Consider the following 21,696-nt stretch of genomic DNA (forward strand, 5'->3'; position numbering starts at 1 on the left):
ATGCCATCAAAATCACAAAGAAACTTATAAAGCGTTCGAATTTACAAAGCAATATGTCACTTCGATTAAAGCAATATTTTTCACAACATTATATTGAGTTGGAATATCAACAGTAGCGGAATTATACTCATTCTAAATTTAGTCTCCTATTTGAAGAACGAGTGCCTCCATTTTAAATTTTAAAAAGTTAGCAGATTCATTTCTCTTTCTCTCGCACATTTTTTCTCCATTTCCAGTTAATGCACTGGAGACGCCGGTGACTGGAGCACATTTGTAACGTGTATGGCACAAGAAACTAAAAATCCGCCACAGTCACTCCATCTCAACAGTGCATCAGCATGAAAACCCGGCACTGCGTTGTTTGTTTCAAGTTGCAAAAGACCACGAGTCACGAGGCGATGTAAAATCATCCTAAGCGTGTGTAAGTCTGTATACATATGTATGCGTATAGTTTTACAATGGCATAAAAAAAAAAAAAAAAAAAAAAAAAAAAAAATCAGAGACGATAGGAGAAAGAATTGAAAAAAGATGGGAAATAAATAGCTCGCGAAACTCGATGAATTTGCACCTTTTCAACAATGTATTTCGTGCATATAAAGAAAAATAAACATATAACGTACTTTAAGTATAATTTGTTGGTCGTGATCGACGTATAAAAACAACTGATTGCAGCAATTGAATTGAAAACTTGTCGATGAATTTTCTGAAATTGTATAAAATACTTATAATAATGAGATTAAAATTAAAGCGATATATATATATATATATATATATATATATATATATATATATATGTAATATATAGTTTTCTAATAATTGCCCCTTAAAATTATATTTTACATACTAATGAGGTTTGAGACGGAAAAAAAATATGCATACTAATAAAAGCATTTTCATTTTTAAATTTCAGAAAATTCAGATGACAAACTCTTACGACGCTTCTCATCTTAAAATATCTCTTTACTTGATATATAATTTATTCAAACCATGAGTCTCTCGATTTAAGTAGGTAACCTTACACCAATTTTTAATATTAAATATCCATAATACATACAGCACCTTTCAATTATAATACTTTAGAAAAGATTGAAAAAAACTCAATTAACTAAGCCTTGTAATTCTCTATCATTTGTAGCAATGTATTTTAAAAATTAATTAATAGCAAAAGTAACGAATAACAATGAAACCGAAATAAAATAAAATCACTATATTATAGAACATAAATTAAAAATTATAATTATAAAACTTAAATTTATAATTGACATACACGCGTATCAATTCTATTCAGCGAACAATAACATATTTTAATAATAAATATATGCTTAAATAATTTTTTATATAACTCTTCAAGTTGTTAAAAAATATATTGAATTGAAAAGAAATTTTAATCGATAATTTTACCTATAAAATATTTATTTAATGCGATGAAAGAAAACATTATTTCGTCTAAGGATCGCAATAGCATTCAAAATAAAAATTATTATATGAATAGTAAATATGGCATGCGTCATTTAAAAAAATATTACAGACGTCGTACGATCAAATTCTGAACTTTTAAATAGAATGTATAATACTTTAGGGTTTATGATAATTAAATGTTTTTTTATAATTTTATATATAATGTATAACAAATATGAAGGAATAAATAATAACCCTTATATATTTTTTGTATTCATTATTCATCCTTAATATCTAAGTCACTCAACATTACAATTAAAAATAGAAATTTATTTGCAATACAAAATCAAATTAATCCTTAAAAAAATAAGATTAGAAGGAAACTTTTATAAAAAATGTATTGACAATGCTATCATCACACGTATATTATTAAAAAAAAAACTAGAACAGTGATATCGTAAAGATAATTTAAAATAATTTTTTTTATATAATATTTATATATACATATTGTTTAAATAATTAATATAACTTGATCACAATAAAGTTTTTCTTGATTTAAAAAAATTCATTTTTGATAAACGACTTAATTTTTTAAATATATATAAATGTATAAACGAAAACAATATTCTAATTGTATTTATTGTCCTTTTAATATAACAATTTTTCAGGATATACTTTAACGAAATAATCCGAAAATTTTTACCCAATTTTCCATACAAATTGTTCAAATGATTTAATTCAAATTAGCATATAAATTGAACTTTTTCAAATAAAAATATAACTGTAAAATATTTAAAAATGGCAAAATCAACATGAGCCAAATACACAAATATGTATAGTTAATAAACGTACACATTTACCCGATACTTCCGCTATCTTCTCCTGTCAATCATCCCACACCTACGTAATATTCACGAGTAACGCCCCGTCAAAAAGCGATCCCCCCCCCCCCCCCCCCCCCCCCCTGCTTTCATCACTACGGCCATCTGTACGATAAAATTGGAAGTTACTTGGTGATGCTGCACGAAAGAAAATAATAAAGAGCAGAAACCTGGACTTGCCTCTTAGATTTACCATCGCATATACATACGCGTACACGCACTCACTTATTTCCCAGTCTGTGTCGATTTAATTAACTCGAGAATTTCGTATTTTAGCCGCGAAGAAAGCAACGATGCTACTCCTTGCCAGCGGGATTTGGTAAGTAATGTATCTAATCAAACTTTTATAAAAGTTGAATGGTATTATTGATTAAATTGACGTTCGCTGATTCTAGTAAACTCGTAAAACTTTATAATTGAAAGGAACCCAGTTGTTTTTTCTCCGATTGCACGATTCAAAATTCGACGAATGGTTCCACTAAACTGTTTTTCCATACATTTCATTATTGATTCATATAAACAACCTCAAAGATTATTCATTACTTTTAATGCTTTTTTTTTACGTTTACGTGCAAATTTTGAATATTATGAATATATAAGAATAAACAAAAATAAAAATTACTTCTCGCGATCTGCTGAATCGAATAAGATAATGCATAAGTATTTATTACAAAACACGTATCAATATAATATTAACTAGACATTTGATTAACACACCACCGACAACATACAACAATTTTTCATCTATCTCTAAAGCAATTAACTTACAAACACTTATATCTGACTCGAATGTGCATTTGTTGTTGTAACGATGTAAAAAATGCTTTTTTTTAAGCTTTAAATCAACGGAATGTGATTTAATATTCATTTAGCGAATAATCGAAAAGATGTAATAAGAAACATAAATAAACTCTATAACCTGTGCATATATCAGTAACAAAAAAATCAGAACGTTAACCTTTAACATCTGGTCCGGAACAATAAGACATTTTTATTGGGTAACGTCATCACTGTCACGACACCACATCATTACAGTTATGACTGTTGCTCCAGGCAGTGGTGAATAAAAAAAATACATCCCCCCACCTACTCCTTTCATACCACTGTCGGATGCGAAATTAAAAACGTACATTTGCCTCTCCCATTTGCTTAACATCATCGGTCAAGTTAGGCATATCATGCTTACGTGAAACATAAATGCATAATTTTTACTCTAAACCCCGTGTACAATGTTTTCTCTCTGTCTCTTGTTCCAAAACATGAAAAAATAGCTCATTTCTTAATGTAATAACGCGTAATTACGTTGACCTTTCCAACCCCCTCATTGCTATGGTTTTAATTTTCAATTAATATCAATTTAATTATTCAATTTAATTATTGTCATACGTAAGAAAAAAAAAACACAAAAAGCTTAAACATATTGAAATTTATAGTATTTAACTAATGATTCTTAATTTTGATATTAGGAAAAAAATTCAAGATATAGAAGTTATATACTATTCAGTTTCAGCAATCTTAACTCAAAACTTGTATTATAATATTTAACCAGATTTTTCCTAATAAAGAATGTAATTTCATCTCTAAAGAGTTCAACATCCGACAGCATAAATTCACCATCAAAGATCACTTTTACGAATAATCATGCTAAAATTGGCTTAAAAAAATATTGAGGAAACTTTACTTAAATAACAGTCAGATAATAATAATAATAATAATAATAATTATTATTATTATTACATGTTTGATTATAAAATGTTATTATAAGACTTTTTCATACTTCCGATTGAGAAAGTTAAACGAGACAGCGCAAAAGATGCAACCAGAAGTAAGCTTTTTAATACAGTTATATTGTTACTCAGGGAAAAGGTGGTTTTGGAAACAATTTCCTTTGCTCAATTATAATACCACAAAGAAATATTTCATCATAATCAACAATACGGTCTTCGCAAAATTGATAAAAATATTATTATAGGACAATTATAAATGATGTAATGTTACAACGATATAATTTAACGGTCAACCCATATTACATGCTACCGTAATATAAAATTCATGAATAATTACGACTCTCAAATCAGCGAATCGACAGACCACCAACATTTAAAACAGTATTAGAGTAGCAAAGTATGCTGGGAATGTGAAATTTGCAATTGCACACGAACACGCGCATCGCGGCTGACGTGTCCCGTTAACGCGCTAACGCAATTTCACAAAACTGTTACCGTCAAACGGCGAGCCTCGACGACATGTCTCACGGCACTCTCTCTTTCTCTCTCTCTCTCTCTCTCTCTCTCTCTCTCTCTCTTCAACTCCTCTTTCCTAGCCCTATTTTTTGCGCGTGTGCAAAACTCTGTCACGACTTGACTTTGGCCCCGTCTCGCATCTCTCCTTCGCCTACTTCAATATCTTCCCCATCCCCCGGTTTGTATCTCGCCAGCTCGAGCCTCTCTTCTCCTTTCTATCCCCCCCCCCTCACCCGACGCCCGGCGCGTTTCTTTCATAACGTTCCCGAGCCTCTGCAAAGAACGGCAATAACCATAATATGAACAGTCTTTCCCCCGGTGCATCTTCACTCTCTCCCTTTATCACTGGTCGACTACCACGACGACGATGCGCGACTTCATCCTAGTACGCGCATAGGTGCATTGTTTATTGCACTTGGATCTTGTCTTCGGTTATTATATATTTTTGTTTTATCGGTGGACGCCTTTAACTTTATCCATCAGCTTGGTAATTCAATAGCGACGTTTCGTTAATCGCTTTGAAAGATTTCTTCCATTAATATTTACGAATTATATTCTAAATAATTATAAATATGAAATAAAGAAAAAAAGAATTATCTAATATTTTACAATTACGTAATTTTTCATATTTAATACTAACATTATTATTATAACATGTGGCTTAAAAATAAACAATTCAACAAGTAATTAGATTTGTTATGAATTGGTGGTTTTCGAAATTTCGAAATATTCATTATTTTTTCCATTGTCCATGTAAGAATTCATATATTAATTTTTCGATTTATTTCCTCAAACACTGTAATATCTCAAGGCGAAAGTAACATTATGATCAACATAAATGGATCTCCATATAATTAATAATAACTTTTTTTTTTTATAAACGAATTGAACTTAATTTAATACAAAATATTTTATCCCGCGCTACAATTAACTATTTGATTATCTATATAGTGCTATAAAAATATTTTTTATAAGAATAAAAAATGAAGTAAAATGACAAAAATTTCAATAAAATTATTGTACCATCGGGACTTTATGATAAGAGGAAAAGTAAAATGACAAAAATATTCCTCAAATAAACTTCTCATTTATTTACTATAAAAGCGTCCTATATTTCGAAATATATTGTTTTTAAACAAATTTAACGATAATGCATACTTTAATATATAAGCTAACTAATAAAAAATAAAAATTACTACTAAATGGTAGCAGTGCATGTTAATTTATATTATTAAACGAACGAACGGTTTTGATGATTAAAGCTTTGCACGGTTTAGTTTACGTAATGGTTCAATGACTATTATGACTGTCAACTGATACAATTCATGTATTCGCTTATAAGATAAATTTATGTAATAATTAGTATTTTATATAATTTTACTGGCACATAGCCTTTCACATTCATCTACAGATAATTCATAGAATTAGATTTTTAAATATTATATACGTTTTAATCAATAAATCAATAATTCAAATTTATTAATTTGCATAAAAGTAGTATATTATAATTATACAAAAGCAAAATGCATTACTTGATAATATGCAAAACTAATAAAAAATAAATTTTATAAATAATTATTTTCTTTTATTTCCTTACAATACACTTGTATAAATTGTAACTATATTTTGTAACGAATGATTTTTTACTGTTCATACAACATTTTTAATACTTAATCAAACCATTAATACATATCAAATACAAATAACAAATAATAATAAATTTATGAAATCTTTAAATTAATTATTAAAGTATATAGTAGTGATAATATACTATCTCAATAATTGTATAATTTGTCATGTCTTGGACTCTACATGACTTGAACACACATTATAAAATGGAACCAAACATTAAATTACTGTTATTAGCATGGAAATGTTAAATCAAAATTCCTACTACGTGCACCGTATCTCAAAATTCAATGAAATCGAATCCATGATAATTTAAAAAATTATATTTGTCAAAGCAATCGGTTGCTTTTTTCTAAACTCACAAAACTAAACGCACAAAAATCAATGTTTTTCATTAATAATTATTTGAATATATTTGACGTGGTTAATTCTAAAATATATAATATTTTAATATATCGTAAATACTTTATTATGCCACGTTAGATATATTGTTAAGACATTACAAACCTTCATTATCTGTAAATAGTCATTTCAATCAAGAAAGTTTCAAAAGTTATCGGAAACATAATTAAAATTCAAATATAATTTTAAAGCGTTTGTCAATTATTTATATCATTATATTACATTGATTAAACAAACATATTACGGTAGAAAAAATCCGATCTATTTTGCCTATTAAGCTGTTTTTAATTTCTTTCCTCTTTTATTACCTCTCTCACTCGAAGAATGAAAAAAGTATTTCAAATTTAATTGATATACGATGGGAATTATATTATATCGTATTAAAAAATCTTTTTAATTTTTATAATTATTTTCCATTCGGAATTTTTTGCAGAAGAGATAGAATTTCAATATTGTAAATATATTACAAATAGCTATAATTTACAGCAATAATTAAAAAAAAAAAAAATAAATAAAGTTTAAATATTTCATAATTGCATTAGTTTGTGAAATAATATAAGAATAATTTTTTATAATTTGAAACTATAAGAAATAACGTCTTATATTATTTCCTTATATTATTTTCATTCGATTGTAGTCATTGTCGACTATAAATTGCATAAAATGCAAAAGAAACTTGATCACCTATTAAAGATTACTCTCTCTTCTATTATGTTTTTTTCTTTTTGATCATAAAAATCAAATTTCCTACTCTTGAAAAGAATTCCTGTAAAAGTGTTATATTAATATAAAATAACTATATTTAATGTTACCAAATGAAATTGAAATAAATAAAAATATAATCAATATTATGTAACGATGATATTCATAAAAATATATAAACGATAAATCGAGGTAAACAAAAACATTATATACCATGTGTTATTTAATGTATATTTTATCGACACAAAAGAAAGGAAAATTTCATTAGAAAACTATCACGCGTGTCTGAATTTTTATATTAATTTTCTAGTGTTGAAAAAGAAAATCTTGTTATATTATTTCAGAAATAATTATACAACAATTATTAAGTAATTTGAATAGACAATTACAATAAAAAATAATATATAAAGACGGCTAAGCAATTCGAAAAATATTACGTATATTTCCTATTGAAAATATCAAAATTTATGTAATAATTTAAACGATATGTTGTGCATTGATAATAACATTTATCCATACGTTTATATCATTAAATATTACTAGCTGCACTTAAGAAATCAATAAAACCTGTGTAATCTATTAAGCTTTCCAATTGTATTCACGCATGTTCATCATGACATAACCAATGAAGAACATCGAAACATTTACAATAGTGGCTAGAGAGACGTATAAAATATACGAGGATTTGGCTAATTTTATTATCGGTGGTAACAAACCTTCTCTTCCCAACGGTCTATTTTTATTATTTGAATGTTCATCAATGTTAGTTCATCAATATCGTCCAGTTCGACTAAATAAAGTTCGAACAGTCTTATAATATAAATATATAATACGAAAGGAAATTCCATCTTCGTATTATACGTAATGGTATATACCCTAGGCCATTATTGTAAATTTGATTTGAAAATTTGCTATTATTGTTCGGTAATGTTTAATACATTAAATAGAACTGTTAGGGCCAGAGAAAATAGTCGCCATTAAAATATCAGCGATCGGATTAACGCGACAGACGTTAATTATTATAACGCTCATGGAAATTACTATGGTTACTCGTGTCGAAACATATAAAGAAACAAGATTTAAAAGCATCGATTTGTGCCAAAAGCACTACGTAGCGTATATAAACAAAAATAAATAAATAAATAAAAAAAAAGAAATAAAAAAATTAATAAAGCTATCGATACAAGTAACAATACAATTAACTAGACTACGTGATTTTTAATTATCAAGTGCTTTTAAACTTCATCTATAGTTTGATCACGTGGCCAACTTAATTATCAAAATAGCTTTTACTTGAGCTAAGATGACTTGATTTGGTAAATCTTTCTTTGAAGGTAAAAAATGTCAATCCCGTTTGGTTTATTGATTAGACGCTTCAAAATTTTGCGCAATTAATAATCGATGAATTCAAATATACACACGACCGACCAATGCTCGAGTGAGTTATTCGAATCTTAAGGACGTCCTAATAGAGAAAACTATCACTTTGCTATTTGCAAATACAAAAAAGTATGATTAAGATATTAAATTTATTCTCCGATAGTAACAATTAATTAAAAACTATATTTTTATATTTGCTCGTAATTGGTCGATAATTTTTAATAAAAAAATATATCACACACACGCGCGCGCACGCACGCACATATATTCGAAATTGATCCTAGGATAAAAGTAGTAGCTGATTTTATTATAAAAAACATTGTGAATATTATACAATTGTTCGTAATGGTTTTGAAAAAATGTCGACAGGCAGTGGTGGTCGCGATTGTGGAAAGGGAATTTCGTGAAATTCTAATAACACACAAAGTCGACGTGTCTGTAACCTAGAGATCCTGCACAAACACGTTCCCTTTCAAGTGTGAAAAACTCGTTTAAAGTACAAAAGAGCACCTAACACACGAGAGAGCGACCCCAGTTGCGAGTACAGTAAATTTCGTAATATAAAAATTACCCGCGCCCATTGCCAAATCTGTAGTCCACGTTAACATTGACATCGCATCGAGTGAATTCTCACGCTCGTCAATATGGGAAAGCAACGCATCGTCATCCTTGCACGACGATCCAAGGCTCCAAGTGACTAATTCGCGGATGTCGTAAGGTTTGCGATCGTACGTAGCAAGGGGACCGTGAGACGCGGGTGTGTATAAATGATATAAATGAAAAATAAATCGTTATAGTGGCGTATAACAAGAGGACTCACAATCCAAATGCTTCTTTTTAGGTGCAATCATCTCCTCGGTGGTGGCCTTGCATACGGACTTGGCGAGGCCCTGACCGGCTAGGCTGTGCCTCGCAGCCAGTAATCTGTCGTTTATCGTCTGTCCCGCCATACTGCCTATGATGAGTTCGCCTCTGTTTATTCCTCTCCTCTCTATTCCTCTTTTAATGATGGTTAGCACGTACCGGCGGGGAGCTGGCGACGGAACTGAACAAAAATTCACTGTTGCAAAATCACCTTACGCTATGTATTGCACACCTTGCACTTTCCGTTTTAAACGACTTCTCGCCCACTACCGTCTCTATTCCTCCTCCTCCCCCTTCCAGCCCCCTTCACCGCTCACTCACTCTCACTCACACTATCACACGCACACCCACACACCCACACACTCGCACAAAATTCTTTCTCTCTATCTATCTATCTATCATTACATCGATATCCCTCCCTCCCTTCCTCCCTCTCTCTCTCTCTCTCTCTCTCTCTCTCTCTCTCTCTCTCTTTCAATCTACGAAAACGTAAGTATGTGCACATAAAAAGGGAACCACCACTTCACACGGAGATTTCTATTAGAACTTGAATAAAAAGAGTGACAGAGAGAGAGAAAGAGAAAGAGAAAGAGAAAGAGACAGAGAAAGAGAGAGAGAGAGAGAGAGAGAGAGAGAGAGAGAGAGAGTAAAAGAAAGGACAGGGGAGGAAGCGTGAAGAGATGAAGAGAGAGACCTTGAGGAGGGGAAGAGGAGAAGGAGAGAGTAAAAAGGAAAGAAGAGGAGATAGCGAGCGCACATTCTGATAACGATCAGGCGGTCTTCCTTCCGGAATATACTTACACACACGCACGCACGCTGGAACGCACACGCACACACACATTTATTTAAATATTCGTGTGTGTGCGCGCATGTGTGTGCAAGCACATGTGTGTATATATATATATATATATGTGTGTGTGTGTGTGTGTGTGTGCGCGCGGGTGCGCGCGCGCGCGCGCGTGTGCGTATATATATATATATATATATGCGAGCGTACGAGTATTTACATATGTGCCTCCTCGTCTCGTCAACGGTGGAAGTAATACTTACTTTGGAGAAGGGCAGAGGGAGTTGTCGGAAGGAAAAAAGGTAATCAGGAAAAGGTGTATGTGCAGAGGTAGGCATAGGGGCTCGCTCTGATACACGCGGAGGCATGTATGTACACATGTAGAGATTTACAGGTAGAGTGAATGTGTACCACTGTACGTTAGCGAGGAAGTAGAGCTAAGCGCGCGGCGGGCCAGGAACGTCGAGGAGTCGTGAGACGGAGGGGGCGCACAGACACACCACGACGAAGGATAGAAGACGCGACGCGCGCGCGTTCTGTCGTCGTCTCCTGCGCTCCTCGGCACTTCTCCGGGCGACTGGTCGAAGCACAACTACCACTCCGGTCTCCGACTACGTCCGTTTGGCCGCTATTGCAGTTGTAGTGGTAGTTGCGGCAGTAGTAACAGTAGCAGCAGCGATATAGCGGCCGCCTTCGATCGCCGCCGAGTCTGCGCACTCACTTTCCTTTCCTAACGAGTCGGACTTCTAGCCTCTGCACTTACATATAAACGCATGCGCGCCCGTCGCGAGTACCGCTTGATTCTCTTTTTTTTATATTGACTCTCGCGATGACGTTGCTGGTCAAGGCTGAATTCGTACTTGGACTCGACATTCTCGTTTCAATTCCCGTGCGAATGAGACGAGATCTTCTCAGGTCGTGCGAATCTAATAGGAGTTTTTAACTGAGGTTACCGCAGGTGACTGCTTACGTGCATATCAATGCGTGCGTGCGTGCGTGCGTGCGTGCGTGCGTGCGTATAAGCAGTTACGCGCCGATAAAGACGACAATCGGCGGGACTCCCACGAGTTGCGATTCTATTGTATTGTGTAAAATGGCGGCCGCCGGCTATACCGCCGCCATCCCACCCCAATCCACCTGCTCCCATGTTTCCTATTGTGCGTTTACCACCTCCTCCCACTCCTCCCACCCCACCCTCCCACCCTCGCCTCACTCACGCTCTTTCCCCATCTCACCACCCTTTAATCATTCAAACTTGCATATATGGAACACCGCGAGATAGATGCAGACAATGCGTTTCATTACAGGTGTTCGTTTGAACAAGTGAGCGGGAATCGAGGATTTGTTCTGTGAATTGACAGTTAGCCCGAAAGAGGGCGCTAGTTTACATATCAATTGATGCAATGATCAAGAAAATTGATATGAATTATGAAAAAACTGGCAATGTTTAGTATTTTTCTGAATTCGGTGATTGGGGATGACAAATTATTTTAAAGTATTCTTTTACATTTTTATCAATATTTCTTAGATAAGATATTATTATAATACACGAAATTCATAATTCATACGAAAAATCCATCGTTAAAACAGCTTCGTTTGTAATAAAATGTACGTTAACAATTTCCCATATTTATGAATCTATATATATATATATATATATATATATATATACGCGTGCATGTGTGCGCGCGCGCGCGTTTATGCGTGCAATGATGTAAATAACGTAAAGATATGTAAATGTTAATCCTGTTTTAATAAAATTTAAACATCAAAAATATTTTTTAAATCCATTACAATATTATTTACGAGTGACTTATTTACTTTTGAACATTTAAAAATTTATTGCTTTATTACGGATAAATATACGGTATATATTTTGTATTCGCATGCTACTTTGTAACAATGTGTTTATCAAAGTTTGTTCAATAAAAAAATGTTTCAAAAAATATTTTTTTTTTAAACGATAGTTACCAGACTATTAGAAGCTTTCAAATGTCATTTTATCCGATTTTTCTAATTGATAATTAGCTAACTCCTATATTTTATTGTACAAGATAAACGAAGTACATCAGTCGACATAAGATTATATTTAACACGAATATTATTTTCTTTAATGAAATGTTCACTAAATATACTTCGGGGAAAGCAGTAAATAATTATGGATTTAAATACCAAAAACCGGAAATCAGCCACACGAATGAGCAGTACCGTAATTAGATATTTAACCTAAAAGTCAATATTTGCTTATAAAACACCGGGTTATTTGTCATTAAACGTTAGAATGTTATTTAAAATTTAAATAAATTTAAAAATATCTATATTGTTCTACTTACATGTTATAGGACATAATGTGTCATAATTTAAGATCGTTATTGTACAAAACGGTATGTTAATATTGTCTCATTGAATTTACGTACAGACAATTTTGTCTAAATATTTCACTTAAATTAATTTCAGATTTGTCAAGGTTTACAGAATAACGAGTCCACCAATTTAAATATCATATATACATCATTAAGATTGGAATTTGATAATTCTAGCAAAAAATTTTATTTTGCATTTCCTTTAAGATCAAAGTACCATGACATTCGCAAAGATGTTCCAAACATTTTAAAGAATAAATCTGATCGATTATTCGAATATATTGAAAGCGTTAAAAATGATTCAAAAGAAATTCATTTTCAACTCTACAAAAATCATTATATCAAAGAATTGCTGGAGTCCTTAAATCATAAAATAACTGCACCAAATTGTATATACGAAACACCAAGTAATGTAGTTGTTGAATTCAGCTCTCCAAATATTGCAAAGCCTTTTCACGTAGGTCATTTACGCTCAACTATAATAGGAAATTATATTACAAATATAAATAAATTTTTTAACAACAATATAAAAACAATTAATTATTTAGGTGATTGGGGTACTCAATTTGGTTATGTAGGACTTGGCTTATCTTTATGTCAAATATCAGACGAAGCCATAAAAAAAGATCCTATAAATGTATTATACAATGCTTATGTTTATGCTAACAAATTAGCAGAGACTGATGCGACTATTGCTGATCGAGCTAGAGAAATTTTTAAGGACCTAGAGAATGGAAATGAATCTAGTCTTAAACAATGGAAAGCGTTCAAAAAATATACGCTTGAAGAGTTAACAAAAATTTATGAAAGAATAGGGATCAAATTTGATGAGTATCAATGGGAATCTGCATATAACATAAAAGAAATAAGTAGTTTAATATCTGAAATAAAAAGATTAGATCTTCTTTCTATCGATAGTAAAGATAGGACGGTCATAAATTTAAATGAAAAAAGAATTGTTCCTATAATTAAAAGTGATGGTTCTTCGTTGTATATTACAAGAGATATTGCAGCAGCGGTTAATCGATACGAACAGTATAAATTTGATATTATGTATTATGTTGTAGACAATACACAAACTGATCATTTTATAAATCTAATAGAAATTTTAAATGCTATGAAATTAACGTGGGCTAACAAATTGAAACACATTAAATTTGGTAAAATCAAAGGTATGAGTACAAGAAAGGGTACTTCTGTATTTCTACAAGATTTATTAAATGAGATACAAGCTGTCATGAAACAGAAACAAATTCAAAGTCCAAGTAAGCCTAATATTGTTTTTATATATTATGTTAAATTATCTTAACTATGTATTACATAAAATAAGTTCTTTTTTAACATAAAGTTGTACTGCATTTCAGATACAAAGATTAATTTAAACTATAATGATCCAAGCACAGAAATTTTAGGTCTCTCGGCAGTAATTATCAATGATTTAAGGCATAAAAGAAATCAAGACTATGAGTTTGACTGGAACAAAGCTCTGGATGTAAGCATAAATTAAAATTAAATGTAAAAAATTCACATAAACATGATTTTTATTAATATTTTCTGAAAGTAAAATGTTTTGCCAGATTCGTGGCGATAGTGGCATTAAGTTGCAATATACTCATAGCAGACTAGCCAGTTTGGAAGAAAATTCTGGAGCTACAATAGCTTCCGAATGCATTCCATCATTACTTACAGAACCAGAAGCTGAAAATCTAATTTATTATATTGGTATATTTGATGAAGCTTTGATAAAATCTTATCAAAAACTTGAGCCTTACATACTTGTAAATTATTTATTTCAATTGAGGTAAAACATTTTTCATTAACATAATTTAACTTTGCATAATTTAACTTTGCATAATTTACATAAATTATTAAAATATAGAAATCGAATTGAAAAATTGAGAGCACATAATTTTTATAAAAAAAACTTATGTTTTAACGTAGATATAATTTATTACTTACATTTTTTAAATTGCTATTGATTCTTATAAAATTCAAATCAAAGGTGAAATTTTAAAGCGATTTCTGACTCTCGTTTAAATCTTCATCTAAATAAATTTCCTAACGAAAATGAAATGTCTTGTCATAAATCAAACACTTTCATTCGATGCTTTATAAGATATTACAATTAATTGTGAGCTTTGGGTTTTAGTCGTGCAACAAACACAGCACTCAAAGCATTAAGGATTAAGGACGAACCAACTGAGTTGGCAAATCAAAGACTACTGCTTATGTGTACGTCAAGGAAGGTCTTGGCTCAGGGCATGAAATTACTCGGACTTACACCACTTAACAAAATGTAATTTTTTATTTAACTTACGACTTTAATATAGACTTTTTCACAATTCTATAAATATTAATTATTAATTACAAATGTAGTATAAATGTATTAAATGTAAATGCTAATAATATTTATACTTAAAACCGAGATGTTCTTTTAACGTTTCTTCCAAGTGAATTTCCTTCTGGCGCCCTCTTGACCCGGCTTCTTTCTTTCCCGAATACGCCAATCTCTTGTAATTAATCCAGCTATAATGAAAAAAGCAACATTTTATATTGAAGCATTGAGAGAATCAATTATTAAATTTGTTAAATATAAGCAAATTGAAATAAAATTGTATAAATAATAATGATGAATGATGGGCAAAGTCATATAAGAGTTAATAAAAATATGAAAATTGTATTATATACAACTGAAATACTTCTATCAACACTTTTATGCGAAATATATTTACATTTTTCTAAATACAAGGATAAACTTTATATAAACGAAGAATTGTAAAAATATATACTTTACATAAAACTTAAAATACAACAATATATTTACCGACTTTCATCTTCTGAATCATATTTAAATCAACGAAACTACGCAAAGCCCATGCGATTCCCCAGCGTATTGCACCAGATTGTCCTGATGGTCCACCACCAGTGATTCTTGCTTCCACGTCGACACGGTCCATCATGTCAGTGAAGTGCAAAGGAAAAATAATCTACACAACACGAAACAAATTTATTTATAATTTACATTGTAAGGGCAGAAAGAACAATAATTTTCTTATAAAATGATAAATGCTTATTAAACATAATAATAGATTGTGGAATTATATTAAGCTCCCTATAAATTATAAATGATATAAGAAAAATATAATAAATTGAGATTAAATTTTTCATACGTCATAGTTACTTGATTAAAGTTCACTATTAAAGTTCGCATTGATGTTCACTCATAAACATTTATGAAAAATAGTTTTCTGTTTAAAGTTATAAATATTAACTTTTAAAATTTATAGAATTGAAATGAAAATTTATACTAGATACAAGATGTTTTATGAGTAGAAGATGTCATCTTTATACAGAACTCATTCCATAATTAGAAAAATAAATCACACGATTATATTATATAATCATTATAAATATAAATTAATGTGATTAATTTAATTGTCAATTGTTATTCCAATTTAATTATTTTCTCCTCACTGCCATCTGTGTTTACAAAAAAAAAAAAAGACATCAAAATGTACATTCACGTCAAGCTGAAAAGTTCGGCATTCTATAGTTTAAATATTTTTATACATGACAAGAGCAATGAAGAAAGTTTTTCGATCTTTATCACGGATGTTCTGCTTAAATGTCAACACAACAACAAACAAACTAATTAGAAAATTCTCAATAAGAATAGTATCTTAAGAAAACTGCATATAGAGTAATCGCATATGGGAAAAGGAGAGAGAGGTGACAGAGAGCACGAATAAATAGCATAGAAGTAGCAAAGAAGCATTGTGTCGTTTATTTTTATAATCAGACTAATTGAGAGAAAATCTGAGACTACGGGAGTGAAATATTACAAAAACTACTGAAAAAATAGCGGGAAAAGAATGAAATCCTCGGTATGAGAAACTAATAGTTGGCACAAGTTCAGAAATAATGAACTTTAGGTGTTTTTGATGAGCTATTCGGATAATCTTTTATAGGAGTCACGTTGCACTCATTCGCTCTACTACACTATCACTATATTCGTTTAATACACTTTTAAATAAATTGAATTATAATTTTATGGAATTTATTTACGTCGGAATAAAAATGTGGAAGTATCGCATTTTTATAAGTATACAATATAAGAATTTTAAACGACTCTATACTCTATACACTCCCAATGCTACAAATCTTAAATTAAGTTGTTAAGTATAAAGAGTATTTATAATTTTTTGAATTTATAATTGACAAAATTGTTAACATATTAATGCTACTTTAAAATAATGGTTAATTAATTTTAATGACTAACTAGAAAATTGTTTACAAAAAAAAAAAAAAAAGTAATAATAAAAAAAAATAAACTAATCAAAAAATATGCTAAAGTATTTTAATCTTCAAAATATTTATATTTATGGTAAAAAGAGAAATAAAGAGAACCAATATGTTAAAGATTTAATAATGACAGATTCAACACAAGAGTTCTTATTCTCAATGTACCGAGATGACATTAAACGTTAATAATTATTTATTAAAAAATGAGCTTTAGAACAGGGGATCTTCAAATTTGAATTACAAATTCTCCTCTATTTGCTTTTTATAATATAAATATATTAACAATATTTAATAAGCGATGTGGAGCGATTGAAATGATACATTTTTGGGTTGAAAATGTATGTCAACAATTTGTAAAATAATAGTCAAAACAATAGTGTATAAATAATGTGAATTAATTATCTAATTAACATTCAACTAGAAATATATTTCATGAAAGACACAATTTTTATTTTTCGTTAAGAATGAAATTTATTTTTAATATTTTAATGAATTTTCTTAATTCTTAAAATATAAATAGATAATAAATGATTTATTGATAGAATATGCGAAATTTGGGACCAAAATTAAAAGACACGCTAATGTCCTAGCGATATTAGAATTTTATATTAATAATGATCAAAAGGTAAATCGATTTATGGCGTAAATAATAACGGGAATAAGGGGGATTAAATACAATAATAGAAAAACAAAATGTTTATTATACAAATTTATTATACAGAAAATATATTTAAATCACATTCATAAATACATACATCGATGTACTCTTAAAACTAATTACTCACACTGTTTGTAATTGACATATATTGCTTACAGTTATTACCAATACGTAAATACCAATTTATATTATACATGTAAAATATATCTTATTAGATACTTTGTACTTTTACAAACACGTAAAATATCGCTTTTATATTTATCTTACGTTACATTAAGAATTTATTACATAATAACCAAACAATATTTACCCGAAGCATTAATCAAAAATAGAAATATGTGAATATATTATATTCAAAAGTATAAATATTATTACCGGCAACTTTTTTACTTTGTCAATAGTACGTAATAGTTATGAAGTACAATCTTTATAAATTAAATTAACATTGAACAATACTTTCATTCGGAAAATATTAAATTATTATATATCAATAATTACTCTTATCACAATTTTGAATTTTTGTAATAAGTCGTTTGTAATAATCGTACTAACCAAAGTGCACTTATATCGTATGAATTTTTTTCTTAAAAATTTCAATGCAACATATAAATGGAAAATTGTATGCATAATCGTACATTCGAATATTTGTAAAATAATATTTATATAAAATATTAATTATGAAACTTTTTTTGTTTTGTTGATTGTAATGTGATTAAAAATTAAAGCTAAATTATAAAAAAAAAAAAATAAAAAAAAAATGCGTATTTCTATTGGTTATGGTTGAACATTTTCATAATACACAACACTGTTATTATGTTCTATTAAGGATTTATTTATTTTTAAATATCACAATAGATGATAAAAAAAAATATGTTTAAAAACTTCTTTGATGTTTTTATTATCGCTTTTGTACAAGAAAAAAGGATATTTATCATTAAATACAGTTCAATAGTTAAATGTATGGGAGGGGTACGATGGTTCGATAAAAGTTCGATTAAAATTAACTTTTGAAATAAACATCCAACAAATAATACAATAAAGTAGGCATATTGTAAAAAAAAAAAAAAAAAAAAAAAAAGGGAAATTTTTGGGAAATTATAATATAAGCTTTAAAAGTGAAAATCAAGTACAATATTTTACATAAATAAGCAACCTAATTAAGAAATTTTTATTCGACATTAAGCGTTTGGTTTAATCAAGTTTTATCTTGTCTGGACTTTGGCCAGGAGACGCTTTAAAATTTTGTTGGTATCTAACAAATGCTCTTTTATAAATTTAATTTCGTTCTCAGAAAATCTAACTTGATTGGATATTTGCCTCACAGTCGAATGCAATATACATTCGTTTTTTTCTTCATTTTGCCTTAACCAAGCAACGTGCTCTTGAAGGCTAACATCGTCCTCTTCCATTTGAGGTACATTTCTTTGGGCTATTTCATAAGCGGCTTTCAATATGTCTTTCGGCAGCCTCTTTTCCAAAGGATTCAAGGGTTTTACCACCAGTAATCTCTTGTGATTATCGACGTCTATTTTATGATCGGACATCCATTTTTTAAAAGTATAGGGTATCCTGCCATTATACAAGACCATTTCTGTAAAGAGAATTAGTTTTGTTTGGCGTACTAATTTAGTTAGACCAGCATGATTTCTCAAACCTTGAATATCATGAACAGCAATGCCAACTAAAAGATTCATTAGAATCACCGTGACAAACACTATAAAAAGAGTGAAGAGAATTTGCGAGCAAACTGATAAAGGATGATATAAAACAAACGAGTCATCGTGGACCATATCATCCTGATTGATCAAACCCTCAAAATCAAGTTCTCCAGCCATCATTGCCAATACTTTTATAAGGCCCGTGAATGGATTGCCAAAGGATGGCTCACCTACAAATATAACGCAGAAACTGATGGTGAAACCTATTAATAATCCAGAATAGGCTAATAATAATTTGGCAAATTCGAACTGAATGTGAGTAAACATTGCCACGTATGTGCCAAAGGCCGGTAACTGACCTACCATTAGCATAAGATTCGTCCAAGCACAGAGTATCGCAAATGCGCCTACGTAATTTTGCCAATCGTACGTTTGGCCAGTGTAGACGAACGAAGTCACAAACACACTCATGATAACAATAGTGTCGAGAATATTGTCGATATTCATAAAATACTGTCTCGCTGATTTATACACCATGAAGCCAAAGATCTTTCGAGGTATTGTTACACAGGTCAGTATGAGAGTGACGTACCACTCTATTTCAATTATACGAGGTCGGAAAAGAAAGCCGGACGCTCGCTTATTATTGCAGATCTTCGAGCTATTGGCTTCGTCGGAATTGTAACACTTGTAAGCCAATGCTGTAAGAACGTAGGTTGTCATAAATATAACAGTTAAGGCATAAAGAAATATCCTCATAAGATAGAATTTACGTATCTTTTCCCATTTAAGGTGAAGAAAGGCCATGACGAGAGGATGTGACAAAAGATCCTTTTGGTGCTCTTGCACAAAGGTATTGATGAAACTTGTTTCGCATTGATTGTTGCTTGGGAAGAGCAGATCGAAGTGCAGTCTCATTTCGAATTCGCGATTATGAGGAACCGGCCGTTTCAGTCTGATCGAAGCGTCGAGTCGCTGACGGAACACCTGCAATGACTCAGGAATCTTTCGCAGTATAATATTGAGGGCGGTTAGTCCAGTTTTAGTAACGGCACTAATATCAGCACCCGCCCAGATAAGTGCGTCGACGCACTGCGACTGCTCGTTTAACGATGCGATATGCAAAGGCGTCAGCTCCTGCTTATCCTTCACATTAACACTCGCGCCGTACTTTAATAAAAGCTCCACAAGACTCGATGCTAAGCTACTATTCATAACCGCGTAATGCAGGGATGTTCGGTGATTCTTCTCGACGGCATTGGGATCGGTTCCGGGTGTATTAAGAAGTAATTCTGCGCAGCTTATCGACTGCACAAAACAAGCGACGTGCAGAGCCGTTTCGCCACGGCTGTTCTTTTGAACAACGCTTGCACCTTTCTGAAGCAAGAGCTTAACAACTTTTTCCGAACCCGCTCTTATTGCGCAGTGTAGCACTGGCTCGGCATCTTGGCAATTAGAAGAGTTCACGTTAGCGCCGCTATTCACCAGCATTTCAATGGCTTCGCACGAATTACAAAGAGCTGCCAAATGTAAGGGCGTGTAATATATTACGCTATTAACATAGTTCACGTCAGCGCCCTTCTCGATCAAATACTTCAAACAAGATATACTGCCAGCGAGGGACGATACTAACACGGCATTCATCCCCGTGCAAGGCTCCACGTACTCCCTGTCAGCGCCGCATTCTTCCAATTTGTCCAATAAATGTGCCAAACCACGAAAGCACGCCCAGAGAAATATGATATTTTTAAATCTCTGATCGGCATTTGGCAATAATCGGCCGTCGGGTCCTTTATCGATATTACCTTGCTCGATCTCCAAAAGCTCTTTCATTTCGATGACATTGACGGTAGCCCACATTGTCGTCTTTAGACTCGCACCGTCAATCTTCACTTGCTTAAACTCCTCGAATTCATGACGAAAGAATAAAGAGTCGTCCGTCGGTGCTGACATTTCAACGTCTCTTTCAATATTGTCCCTCGGATTATTGCATTCGGCAGCAATAGCTTTGCTTGTACAGATTGATAACCTAAATCCAGAATTGTTGGGCTTATAGAGGGATAGAAATCGACCAGAAGACAAGTCACACGAGAATCGATGCCGGTGCTCATAAATGCCACCGCGCGAATAACGACGAGGCTTTCGACATTCCATCAGTGATATCTTTGATCTATCGAGACTCCTCCTATCATCCGTGTGCTCTTCCACTTTCTCGTTCGGTTTCTTCCACGAGCCTGACATTCCCGCTCTACGATTTCTTTAAATAGACAATCAAAAATAAATACATTATTAGTACATTGGCTTGGGGGCAACAAAAAAAAAAAAAAAAAAAAAAAAAAAAAAAAAAATTAACATCATTAAAATTTCAGCAATTTTATTTGACAAGTTTTTATTTGACAGGATTTTCATGTCAATGAAAATTCTAACGA

The 21,696-nt window shown here is 31.2% G+C and overlaps 4 protein-coding genes across 14 annotated transcripts in view; 1 reads left to right on the forward strand and 3 right to left on the reverse strand.

Annotated features, from left to right (window-relative positions):
* Positions 1–11,266, reverse strand: part of lap (phosphatidylinositol-binding clathrin assembly protein lap) — a 68,170-nt gene extending 56,904 nt beyond the window's left edge. For 4 of the 11 annotated variants that reach the window (XM_011499906.1, XM_011499908.1, XM_011499907.1 and 1 more), the window contains exons 1-2: positions 10,698–11,266; positions 9,456–9,680 (exon numbers count right to left, since the gene is read on the reverse strand). In XM_011499906.1, the coding sequence (XP_011498208.1) occupies positions 9,456–9,585 (130 nt within the window). In that variant the 5' untranslated portion in view covers positions 9,586–9,680; positions 10,698–11,266. The remainder of the gene's footprint in view (positions 1–9,455; positions 9,681–10,697) is intronic. The other 7 variants (XM_011499902.1, XM_011499901.1, XM_011499898.1 and 4 more) reach the window with 2 other exon arrangements.
* Positions 11,267–12,346: 1,080 nt separating this feature from the next.
* On the forward strand, positions 12,347–14,958 carry ArgRS-m (arginyl-tRNA synthetase, mitochondrial). Its single transcript, XM_011499911.1, has 5 exons — positions 12,347–12,670; positions 12,744–13,914; positions 14,014–14,141; positions 14,227–14,450; positions 14,799–14,958. The coding sequence occupies exons 1-5, from the start codon at positions 12,635–12,637 to the stop codon at positions 14,947–14,949; spliced, it is 1,710 nt and encodes a 569-aa protein (XP_011498213.1). The 5' UTR covers positions 12,347–12,634; the 3' UTR covers positions 14,950–14,958.
* Positions 14,927–21,696, reverse strand: part of LOC105362685 (mitochondrial ribosomal protein S9) — a 32,083-nt gene continuing 25,313 nt past the window's right edge. Inside the window, exons 10-11 of the mRNA XM_011500169.1 lie at positions 15,474–15,636; positions 14,927–15,175 (exon numbers count right to left, since the gene is read on the reverse strand). Coding sequence (XP_011498471.1) covers positions 15,084–15,175; positions 15,474–15,636 — 255 coding nt within the window. The 3' untranslated portion in view covers positions 14,927–15,083. The remainder of the gene's footprint in view (positions 15,176–15,473; positions 15,637–21,696) is intronic.
* LOC105362464 (transient receptor potential channel pyrexia-like) lies at positions 18,769–21,292 on the reverse strand. The gene is made up of 2 exons (XM_011499910.1): positions 19,264–21,292; positions 18,769–19,200 (listed from the first exon to the last, which is right to left on the reverse strand). Exons 1-2 carry the CDS (start codon positions 21,218–21,220, stop codon positions 18,812–18,814), a joined length of 2,346 nt encoding a protein of 781 aa, XP_011498212.1. The 5' UTR covers positions 21,221–21,292; the 3' UTR covers positions 18,769–18,811.

This window comes from Ceratosolen solmsi, unplaced genomic scaffold, assembly GCF_000503995.2.
Source record: "Ceratosolen solmsi marchali unplaced genomic scaffold, CerSol_1.0 scaffold41, whole genome shotgun sequence".
In the NCBI taxonomy this organism is placed as follows: Eukaryota; Metazoa; Arthropoda; class Insecta; order Hymenoptera; family Agaonidae; genus Ceratosolen; species Ceratosolen solmsi.